This window comes from Lepisma saccharinum, chromosome 15 (genome assembly GCF_977018435.1).
Source record: "Lepisma saccharinum chromosome 15, izLepSacc3.1, whole genome shotgun sequence".
NCBI classification, from domain to species: domain Eukaryota; kingdom Metazoa; phylum Arthropoda; class Insecta; order Zygentoma; family Lepismatidae; genus Lepisma; species Lepisma saccharinum.
The window spans coordinates 6953958-6966553 of record NC_139243.1 but is presented as its reverse complement, the minus strand read 5'-3'; the positions used below and the strand labels follow the sequence as shown (position 1 = coordinate 6966553).

The 12596-nt window shown below is 38.3% G+C and overlaps 1 protein-coding gene across 1 annotated transcript; it reads left to right on the top strand.

Annotated features, from left to right (window-relative positions):
* Nucleotides 1–6604: 6604 nt before the first annotated feature.
* On the top strand, nt 6605–12185 carry LOC145999382 (glutamate-gated chloride channel subunit beta-like). Its single transcript, XM_083136326.1, has 3 exons — nt 6605–6764; nt 10537–10711; nt 11598–12185. The coding sequence occupies exons 1-3, from the start codon at nt 6628–6630 to the stop codon at nt 11823–11825; spliced, it is 540 nt and encodes a 179-aa protein (XP_082992452.1). The 5' UTR covers nt 6605–6627; the 3' UTR covers nt 11826–12185.
* The last annotated feature ends 411 nt before the right edge of the window (nt 12186–12596 follow it).

The following is a 12596-nucleotide window of genomic DNA, read 5'->3' as shown; positions in this document are numbered from 1 at the left end:
AATGCTGACCTCCGTGGGGAAGTGGTTAGCACAACGCTTTAAGATGCCAAGGGCCCCCAGGTTCGAATCCCCGCCCGGGCATGGGTCTACTTTCCTTTCTTCAATTCCATCATATCATCACGCATCCTCATCTTTGCGATTAGCCATATGTGACAGATAAGCGAAGTAAAATAAACTAAGTCTATTAATCAATTATTTTTTTAAACTCTTTAATTCTTCTTTAGCATGCCACGTTTTTGTTAAAATTATATTACGATTTGTAAAATGACGAAATTCTAAAGGAGAACACGCAACTTTCTTTGTAGCGCATCGGTCAGAAAGTTTCAGGAACATGGATTTTCAAAATACATTTTTTCACATGTACTTTGCCCCCTTTTAAAAGTAGCGCGTTTTCAATTATGTTACTAATCATTAAAAGGATGCCTCGATACCATCTTGGAGGATGACAATTATTATTTTCCCCCTCCTAAAAATAATAATATACTTTCGCTCTCTCAATCTCCCATATAAATGCTAGGGGCCGTCTGCTTCAGCCGAGCTCACTGCTTCTCCGGTGACGTCACGCGTTCGTGCAAGATCGGCAATCTTCGGATGGCTTTACCTAATCTCTATATTCCTTGGGCAGCTACTACAAGCATCAATCGCTTATTGCGGACCCTAACGGAATTGTAAAGAAAGAAAACTTAGGTGCGGGTCATGGTGACCCGCGCGACCTCTCCCGGGTTCTCGTAATCATTTAATGGTGTTTATTAAGCTCTAAGAAAGGAAATAAAATATATGTACTGATGAGGTGAAGCTCATATGTAAGGAAATGCAATAAGTAAACTGTAAACACACTTAAACTTCTCTTGATTTAAAATCAATAATTTTTGTAGGCAAAAATATCAAACATTTTGTGTATAATAATATACAAAATACCGTAAATTGGGTCATTATCATGGCAGATGATATTGTGCAAACTATTTCTTAAACAATTGCCAAAATTCAGCTACAAAGGCTGTAAAAAATATTAAGTTACAATTGTGTAGTACCAACACAATGTTTTATTTTTAGCTCGAAGAAAAGTTACTGAAATATTTATAGTTTCAAAAACAGAGAAATGTTCATTTACAAATAATTATTTATTTGCTTTAATCAATCTATTCAAATATTTTTATAGTTCCTTTTACTAGAAGAATCTTTTCTGTAAATACCTATATGTATGGTGGAAAAAACATATAGGCAATTATAACACCATTAAGCCTTGTTTCCATGATTATGAAAAACTAAATATGCTGACCAAGGCAGTAATTTATTTTATTAAAAACATAAACTAAGAAAAAGGAGAGCAGAGAAGAGGAAGAGGAAGGGATTATCTACGAAGTGAAATGTAAAGAACGTCAGAGTGTGTACATAGGAGAAACGAAAAAAAGGCTGAAAGACAGGTTGAAACAACATAGGGATGATGTACGACTTAAGAGAGAGAGAAATGCAATATTTAAACACACGAGAGAAACTGGACATGACATAGAGTGGGATGAGGCTAAGCAGATAGGAAGGGAGAAGAGAATGCTAGTGAGAAAATGGAAGGAAACCAAGGAAATAGAGAAGACAGGTGAAGAAGACATAATGAACTGGAATGGGGGACTGAAGTTAAACAAAGAATGGAAGAAGGTGTTAGAAAGAGTGGAAAGGATAAGAGAGAAAGAGGAGAGGAGAAGGGAGAAAAATGAAGGAAAAAGAGAGTGAGATATTCTATATGAATATCTCTTCACATTCTATATGAAAGTAATTATGTTTAGCCTTTTAGGTGAAAGTACAGTTGGAAAGTGAAACCCACCTGCTAGAAAGTTCCTAACAACTTTCTAATAGTCTGGAGGGAGTAATGTTTGTGTGTATATATAATGCCCTTTTTGTGTATCTTGTTACTTTTGTACTTGATACAGTGTCTGAAGAAGACCTTGCTAGAAGGTTGAAACGTTACGTTTTAGTTTATGTTTTTAATAAAATAAATTACTGCCTTGGTCAGCATATTTAGTTTTTCATATAGGCAATTTTAAACGTGTTCTAAAAAAATAATTAAAAAAAGATTTAAATTTTAAAAAACCATCAAAAATGATTTTTGTCCACCATGTCTACAAATAAAACGTTAAGTCTTCAAAACTGATAACTAGATAACTACCTATATCACTCTCGAGGTTCTGTAAAATATATTTTGTTTTGTCACTTCGGGATCGTATATGTATTGTTGTTGCTTAGCGTCGCTTTTGGTGCACTTTTGGCTAATCGTGACGGCTAGAATGAGTGATAAATTCATGAAATTGATGACTGGATACTCGCAATGAATACCCGGGATTCGGACCCGGGATGTTCGGTTGCTAGATTGAAAGGTGACCTCGAAATGTGCTCGGAACAGACATTTAAGCCAGTCTCACACGGCAGTTAGGTACGTCCTCACTTCGCCATCGACTTATAGCTTCATTACTTAACGATCGCGTGAGAGCTCTCTCTTATTCAGTCCCCGACAGAATTAGAAACCGTCTCTAAATCCATGGTTAATACCATAGAACTACCAATCAGATTTAAGGAGCACACTGGCCAGAAGAAGATAGGCAATAGATGTTCGACTGTTTATTCAAGGCAGCTTAAAGAAGAAAAAGATTCGACCAATACAGCTATATAAATGATTGAGGCGAATATTTTATTTGTTGAGTGAAGAGTCTACTAATTATTATTGTTTTAAATAAATAGTTCGTATGTCTAAATTTCCTACTGTGATACTGTTATTTTACTTTCACAACGGACACGAATACTATTTTGAAGTAAATAGTAAACATGAACAGCCACATACGTTTCTATGTACTCTCCGGTTTGTTGGCTGTAACAAATAGACTGTGGTGTGTGTAGCACAGCAGTAATTAAATCTGCTAGTGTTGTAATGATATATAAATTATGAATTGTAATTAGTTCTTCATGGACTTCAAAGTAAATTTCACATTAAGTATTTTAGGTAAATATAATTAATATGGTAACTTAATGTAAACACCACAATACTCGCGCTTTGAATGTTGTGAAGTTTATGTAATATATTTGACTAGTTCGTACGGGGGAATATATTTCAAAAACCGTAAAAGGAGGGTTTCATTAGAATATACAACTTTTATCGTAATATACGGGTAATGCAACTTTATGCTAGTGTGTCCGTAAAGTAGCATGACCTGGGCATGGCTGTTCTTTGTGAGTGAGCCTTCTTCAACGTCATCACATCATTACTCATCCCCATCTTCGCGATTAGGCAAAAGTGGCAGAAAAGCGAAGTATAATAAATCAAATCAATAAATCAAGCAAACATTTTATTTATATATATATATACAGGGTGGGCCATATTGATGGGACTCATTTCAAGTTCATATGTGGAGCATTTAGGAAGCAACATTTATTACCAAATATATGGAAAACACTGCCAAAGGACGGGAGTTTTGCACTGTGTTCAGTGTTTGAAGATTACATCCCTGAGATGGACACCACCTTGACGAGAACATTTGTTAATACGAACAGAATGACACCGTTACAGTCATCACTGAGCGGTACAACACGATGCTACGAACATTCTTCATACCGGAAATGAGACGGCTTGGCCTAAGGGACATGTGGCTGCAGCAGGATGGTGCCACTAGTAATACAGCAGTAGTGTCAATGACAATCCTTCGACGACACTTCCCGGGGAGGCTCATCTCGAGATTCGGTGATGTCCATTGGGCAACCAGATCCCCGGATCTAACTCCACCGGACTACTTCCTGTGGGGTTACCTAAAGGACAAGGTACACACCACAAGGGTGGCCCACCCGTTATAACAAGTCAGGCTTCCACATCCATTACAAAGTCTTGTCAATGTATACATTTTGTATTCGAAATTGAAATATTATTTTGAACTCGTGCTTATTGCAGCTTCGACAGTGACGCTTGTGAATCTGACCTGGGACTACCGTGGAGCCATCAGCATAAAGGGCAACGGATGGGGCGAGAACGACCTAGAATTGCCCAACTTCAAGTTCAGATTTGAGACGGGCCGGGATGAAGGTAAGCTCCATCTTAATAGAACACTGCTCAACAGTGATGTGCGTTGAACCGTGGAATATGCGAGTCGGGTAAGCGTCAGCGCGTGCGCTGTTGCCACGTTCAACACACATCGCTACTCCGTTGAATCTGAGTTTGCGGCGGCAATTTGTTTTAAAAAAACAACTCCAGAGATCTTCAAAACAAGACCAATATCGTATTTTTAGGGCTTCACATTATTAAGAAAAGGTTATTTCACAAAATTGATAAGAAGTTTTTTTGTTGGCCGATTAGAACATCTGAAAATTAATAATTGTATTTAAATCCTGTCTACCTGAATCGAATTAAAATTTAACCACGATCTGACCGCGCGTTTTTTATTTATGGAATTTCAAAAGAGTGGTTGTTGAGAAAACACCAAGAGATCAGCACCTTTTTTGGTCTCACGACGATTTTTTTTAAAAAAATATAAAGGCATACTCGAAAGAAATTGATTATCATGGATTAACGCAGAACCGATTAAGCCAACTTTTGATGAAAGTCATTTCTATATAGGTGTACTGGTTAACTTTTAATTGGAGTCAAAACTCGATGAATTTGATCCAACAGTAATAAAATATACGAGGGGCGATCAGGTTGCTCTGACCCTAACATAGAAAGAGCGGCAATAGGGTATCAACTTTTTTTTTATTTTTCAACATACTCCCCTGCAACTCCAATGCACTTTTCCCATCGGTGCTCCAACGCCTGGATACCTTGCAAAAAAAATTCTTCCGACTGGTCCTCCAACCATGAGTCCACAGCCCTTATCACCTCAGAATCATCAGAAAATTTTTGCCCACGAATGTCATTCTCCAAATGTTTGAACAAATGGAAATCACTGGGGGCCAAATCTGAGGAATAGGGTGGATGGGGCAACAATTCGAACTATGCATCTGCGATAGCGGCCCTCGCAATGCGTGATGTGTGGACAGGAGCATTGTCCTGGTGAAGGAGCACACCACGGGTCAACATCCCACGCCTCTCTTTCTTGATGGAATCCTGTAATTTCTTGATTAGGTCACTGGAGTATGTGCCAGTGATGGTTTGGCCTCTTTGTAGATAGTCCACAAGAAGGACACCCTTGCAGTCCCAGTAATTGAGGCCATCACCTTCTTGACTGACGTTTGCACCTTGAACTTCTTCGTTGGTGGAGAATGTGGGTGTTTCCACTCCATGCTTTGCGATTTTGTTTCTGGGTCGAAGTGATGGACCCATGTTTCATCCATAGTTACAAATCGGGCAAGGAAATCGTCTATATCAGCACGAAAGTTGTCAAGAAGTTCTTGACTGATGAACACTCGGGTGCGCTTCTAATCTGGGGTGAGGTTTCGAGGGACCCATCTTGCAGCAATTTTTTTCATTTGCAATTCCTGGGTAATTATGTTTTGCATAGTGCCATATGACAGGCCACACATCTCAGCAACATGACGGATAGTGACTCGACGATCCTTCAGCACGATATGTGGACTTTGTGAATGTTTTCGGTCGTCATGACAGTTTTTGGTGCTCCACCTGCATGTTCATCCTCACAGGACTCTCTCCCACAATTAAACTCACGACACCATCTCTTCACCATACTGTATGAAGGAGCAGGGTCCCCTAGTGTATCCACCAAGTCCTCATGAATTTTGGATACCGTCCACTTTTTCTTCACAAAATATTTGATCACCGCTCTCACCTCTGTTTTCTCCATTCTGGCACATTGACACAACTTCACTCAGTTAAACCCCTGTAAAAAGATAACTGTACGCTACTCAGACTTGCAATTCAGAATGAAAGCATATAAAGGATCAATAAACAATAACAAAATAAAAAATCAATCATAACGTCATTCCTTCTATGTTAGGGTCGGAGCAACCTGATCGCCCCTCGTAGCTCACGCTGTGTTCAGAAAATAACGTGCATGTTTTGTAATAAGTGCTGAAAAAGTTCACCATTGTTTATTTCACACAAATGTACACTAACAATTGTGTGTACTAACACCATGTGCAATGATCTAGTAGCTATCTTGTGCACATGGCGTTGAATGTTTGCCGGCAGCTATTTGATTGTGCGAGGAGATATCTCCAAAGGAATAAGTCTATCTGGGAGTTACGTCTGGAGATCGTTCTGGCCAGAAATGTTTTGAAATTAATCGTCCAGGAAACACCTTGAATGATATAGCTGCCAGGAAATAACGATAATAATTGTATAAAAAAGCATTTCTAACTTTCTATAACGTTTCACCACTTCCTGAATACAGTGACCTTTATCCACACAATCTGAAGATATTTTATATAATATTAAGAATACGAAAATGAAATGGTTTCAAATTTTCCGTGAAAATTTGAAATCGTATTGCTGTCTCTTATTTGAATTGTCTCGAAAGACGTGACTCTCCGATATTAAGCTCGGTCTCGTCTCGACAAGGCTTGTTTCGTTCTCGTCTCCATTTTTAAACTCTGCTATCCTCATCGTCTCTGTTTTCAGCAAAATTTTCTTTCGTTCCAGATAACGAGACTCTGTACCTCCACATGTATTTGCGTAGGGGACTCTCCACTCACCTCCTGATGACGTATTTCCCGAGTGGTTTGTTGGTCATCATCTCTTGGTGCAGCTTCATCATCGACCCCAACATGGTTCCCGGGAGGGTGGCACTCATACTCACCGCCTTGCTGACGCTTGTCACCATGTTCAGCTCGCTCAGGTACGTGCGTTTAGTGGGTCCATTCGACACTTTGAAATACCACGCACTGAAGTCTCTTGCTCATGTTCTGAGCAGAATGGAAAATGTAATTCGTTTGATAGTTGAATGAAGACACTGATTCAAATTGTTAAGGACACATTGTTTTACACACATGTAGCGAAAATTGTAAATTTTCAGTTACGCGTTCTTGAAGTCTTGTGTCTTCGATGAATGTATATATGTTTGCTACTTTTATTTTGTACTTAGGAGTAAATTGTCGACGTAATGGAATAATGAAAACAACCCAACTCTAACTAACTAACTCTCTAGCCTTCTTAAACCCAAAGGTTCATGGCTGCAGCAACACAGGCCTTCCATCTGTCCCTATCTTGAGCAATATCTATATACTCTTTTCCATCCCTACAGATTTCCTTTAGGTCCATCTCAACGTTGTCCCTCCATCTTCTTCTAGGCCTTCCTACAGGTCTCTTACCATCAGGTTTCCCAACAACAATCCTGTAAACTCCTCTTTCCTCTCCCATTCGTGCCACATGGCCTGCCCACCTAAGTCTTCTTGATTTAATCATTCTAATAATATCTGGACATGAATACAAATTATGTAGTTCTAAATTATGTAACCTTCTCCACTCACAAAGACAAAAGTTTATGAAGGGAGAAGTAACATGCATTTCCTGAATTAAGCCTATTTTTTATTTCCTCTTTAATATAATTTTCATTTGTTAATATTACTCCTAAGTATTTGAATTTGGAAACTGGTTCAAACGAGTTATCAATAATTAGATTTTGATTATTACCTAACACTTGGTTTCGCCTGTAAGCATACATTTAGTTTTCTCTTTGTTAACTTCCAAACCTATCTCTTTAGCAGTTTTGAAAAATATTTTAGCATTATTTTTAATTGTATTTATACGTATCATCCCCTAATAAGTTTACATCATCTGCATATGCTAACAACTGAGTCACACCATTTAATTTTAGTCCTTCTTTAGTTTCTTTTACCTTCCTAACAGCATATTCTAAGGCAAAATTAAAGAGCAATGGAGATAATGCATCTCCTTGTTTTAACCCATCATGAATTGTAAATTTGTCAGACACATTAATACCCACACGAATTTTACTTTCTGTTTCACTGGTGCATACTTTTATCATACTAACAAGCTTCTTAGGTATTTCAAACTCGACTAATATATTATGTAATTTATCTCTTTTGACCGAATCATATGCGTTTTTGAAATCAATGAATAGCTGATGGACATTTTGATTATATTCCCACTTTTATTCAAGTGTCTGTCTGATGTGAAAAATTTGATCTGTAGTTGATCTGTTACGTTTAAATCCACATTGATAATCACCTATAATTTCATTAGCATATGGGGTTAGTCTTGTTAAAATAATGTTAGATAATATTTTATATGTTGTTGAGAGTAGAGAAATTCCACGGTAATTATTGCAGTTCATTTTATCACCTTTTTTAAACACAGGAACAATTATGGATTCTTTCCACTGTTGAGGGATTTCTTCTTTATTCCATATTAAACAAATTAATTTATGAATTTGATATATTAACGAATTCCCACCATATTTAATTAACTCAGCTGGTATTAAATCAATGCCAGGTGCTTTGTTATTCTTTATCCTTTTAATAGCATCTTTAACTTCAGTCAAGTTAGGTTCTGGAACTAAAGGTTCTGCTGGGTGTACTTCATTTACTTCTGGTTTATCTCCTACATGAACATTTAAAAGGTCATTAAAGTAGTTCTTCCATCTATTTAGAATATCGCTTGGGTCAGCTAGAAAATCACCGTCTTTATCTTGGTTGCCACCCCTTTCTAAATTCATTTACACCTTTATGTAAATCTCTGATAATTTTGTTTTTGCTGTTTGTTTCAATTTCGTTAATTTTGCTTTTCAAGCAATCTCTTTTTTTACTTCTAAACGTGCGGTTAACTTCTCGCTTTATTCTATTATAATTGTTTAGATTTGTATCATCAGAGTTATTTAACCACCTAAGTCTAGCCTGATTTCTTATTTCTATTAGATTATGACATTCATTATCAAACCATGGCTTACTTTTTCTTGGTTTATGGTATCCTATACTTTCTTTAGCTGCTGATTCTATTGCATTACGTATGTGCTCCCAATTCTTATTTACGTCTGTTTCATTTATATTGTCATCATCATTTCAATCCTGCAAAACATCAAATCTATTTGACAGTTTAATTTGGTAATCTTTCTTAATTCTTTCATCAGCAAATTTTCCTGTATTAAATTTTAGAACTGTTAGATTTTGTTGCTTATGATTTATCAGTGCGAGTCTTTCTCTTAATTTAGCAATTACTAAATAATGGTCACTGGCACAGTCAGCACCTCTATGTGTACGAACGTCAATTATACTAGTATGCCTTCTCTTATCAATGAGAACATGATCTATCTGATTATGAGTTTTACCATCTGGAGAAGACCAGGTATATTTATGGATATATTTATGTTTAAAAGTGGTACTTTTCACAATTAAATTCTTTGAGGTTGCAAAAGTAATCAATCTTATACCATTATCATTACTTAATTCATGAAGACTTGCTTTACCAATCGTGGGTTTAAATGTCTCTTCTTTGCCAATCTGTGCATTACAGTCACCTAACAGAATTTTCATATCATACTGAGAAAATTTATCAAAGACCTGTTCTAACTCTGTATAAAAATCTTCTTTAGTATTATCATCTTTATCTTCCGTTTGTGCATGTATGTTTATTAAAATAATTTTACACCACCTACCCTGTAAAACTGCATATGATATCCTATCATTAATAAATTCTACTGTTTTATGAGCAGAGATAATTCTATTATTTATGAAAAAGCCTGTTCCAAAATTATGATTTTCAGTACCACATAGAAAAAAGTATAACTTTTAGTTTTACAATTCCCTTCTCCTGGCCACCTAACTTCCTGAACAGCTACTACATCTAATTTATACTTAACTATCTCATTAACTGTACACTGAAATGCCCCAGGCCGGTAAAGGCTCAGAACATTCCAGGTGCCTAATTTAATATCCTTATTCCTAACGTAGATTTTATCCTTAGTCCAGGGACCTACCAAAGTAGTCCCCACCCGGAGATCCGAATGGGGGACTATTTTACCTCCGGAATATTTTACCTTGGGAACATCCATGGCCTTATATTGCTGTTTCTTGACATGTCTTTTTACAGTGCAGAGTTGTCAGCTCTACGCCTAACTCCCAATATGAATGGAGGACCGCACCTGTCGTTGGTCAGCGGATCCCTCGGATCTAGCTGGGAGGATCACATTGTAGTTCACCAACCGTACCCCTCTTCTGCCCATTGTGGGACGCTCGTAGAGCCATGACAGGACAGCTCTCTAAATCCCAACAGAGCAAAATGTTGACTATTTCACTCTGTTGGTTGACTAACTGCAGTGAACAAGTCACTGGGCGATGAGGTCGTCACATCCCTACGCCTGTGAAAACAACCCAAGATTACTATAATTTGAGACAAGCGAAGTAATGGTAAAAAGAAAAGGCAATACATAGTGTAAAATTGCTTTTCCGGATAGGGTGTAAGTTTTACGAATGTCGCCGTGTTTTTAAATAAGTCCATGTAAGGAACCAATTTTTAAAACTGTTACGTTGACTTTCTCTTTGTAGCATATGCAAGGTACTTGAAAACGTCTTCACTGACGGACTCATGTCCATTGGTAGTATGCAAATATGCTTGTTAATCTAATTTTAAATATTCTCTATTTACTCCAACAGGCAGAAGCTGCAGCCGTCCTTCGACGTGAAGCCAATGGAGGTGTGGATGATGGTGTGCATGTCCTTTGTGGTGGCAGCCCTGCTGGAGTATGCCCTCATTCTTTCCAGAGTGAGGTGCAATGTACTCGGGAAGACGCAGAAAATAGAACCAATACGACCGTTTATACTATCTTTGGTGAGTTCCTGATCTTAAAAAATATCCATGGCAACTTTCATCAGTAAGAATCGAGTTACTTTTGCAACTAATTTTTAAGTGCAACCACGTGTTCACTGGGAGTATTTACATAGGCACAAACAAACTCACTCACTCTCTAGCCTTCTTAAACCCGTTTGTTGCTGCAGCAGCAACACAAGCCTTCCTATATTCCTTTTCCAGAATGTCTGGACTAGCGACGCGCAGAGGCGAAAGCTTGTGGGCGGGGCCAGACTAGGCGGGGAAGGGTGCAGAATGCAGAATTCCCCTAGTAGGCTTGCAAGCTGTCATGTTTACTACAGAACTACTGGACCAGTCGAGTCACCCCCTCTCGCGCGAACCCTCTCCTCTGCGCGTTCAATGGACGAGGCACACAGCCGCAACGTGCGCCCAGAATGCGTTCGCGTTCTCTTACTCCAGACATTCCGGAAAAGGAATATACCTTATCCCGGGCAAGATCAATCCAATCTTTTCCCTCCTTACCGATTTCCTTTGTGTTCATCTCAACGTTATCCCTCCATCTTCGTCTTAGCAGTCTCTACCATCAGGTTTTCCAACAAGAATCCTGTAAACTCTTCTATCCTCTCCCAATCGTGCCACATGGCCTGCTCACCGAAGTCTTCTTGATTGTAATATCTGGACATGAATACAAATTATGCAGTTGTCATCTCATACATTTTAGGTCCAAATATTTTTCTAAGGATTTTCTTTTCAAATACTCTTAATTTATGTTCCTCTGTCCATATGTAATGGACCAAGTTTCACTTCCATATAATACTACAGACAAAATTATATACATTATATACACAGGCAGAAAACAAATATTAATTAATTGCCAAAGAGTTCCAATTGTTCTTTTCTCTTTCAGAGAAAGGAGAAAGTGACGAAGAGGAGGAGATGTAAGTGCTTCAACGCGCGTGGAAGATGTAGTCATGGTTTCGCCAATTTGCTACAGCGAGGTGGATGTCTTGATGTAATATCTCTATTCCTGTTCCCCCTTGCTTTCACGGCCTTCAATGCATACTACTGGATCTCCCACCTGACTAACATGAACAAGACGTGGAAAGAGTTTATATCAGATGAGCAGGAAGATTGAAGATGCAGCGAAGTTCCAGTCAATCAGACTTGATCAGCAGTTAAGGTTTAAACCAAAGCGACGATCGTGGATAAATATAGGTTTGAGGGTTAAGTGAGCACAGATCATTTTGACGACATTCTTGGCCATGCCTAACGCGCGCGTTGGATGCAATACTAACCTGTGACGTTGCAGAACAGGCTGCTTCTACTTGACGCTATGTGTTCTTCTGCGCGTGTGCAAAGAAACCACGGCGCATGTCACTGATGAAGTAACAGCGAGGACGCGCTTTCAGTGGTAGCGGTTTTCTCGAATATTTCTGCACACACTGGCCTTAGCATGCTGTCAGCAGACATTCTAGACTCACAGCCACGCTAACACATGCGAAGGAACTCGATGAAGAATCAGCATGAGTTGTGTTTTGTCTTTCCAGGCTAATGGCAACGAAAATGATAAATGTTGAGTGAGTGAGTGAGTGAATTAAATTTTTTTGTTGCGTCGGCACACTTGGCCATTTTGCACCCTTCAGAATATACCGGGAAAATTCCGTTGCCCCTTGAGAAGGATTAAGAGTGCAAAGCTGTAAAGGAATCTTCACAGGACATACACAACACATTATAAAAGTAAGGTACTAAAACTTCCTCAGATACAGTGTAAAAGGCCTGCACTTCTCAAAACCCTAAAAAATGGTTAATAAACTCTCATCATTTCCCAACATGGAAGATAAACTGTTGTAATACTTAAATTGGTACATTAGATAAGAATATGCCGAACATTAAAAACAATATTGTA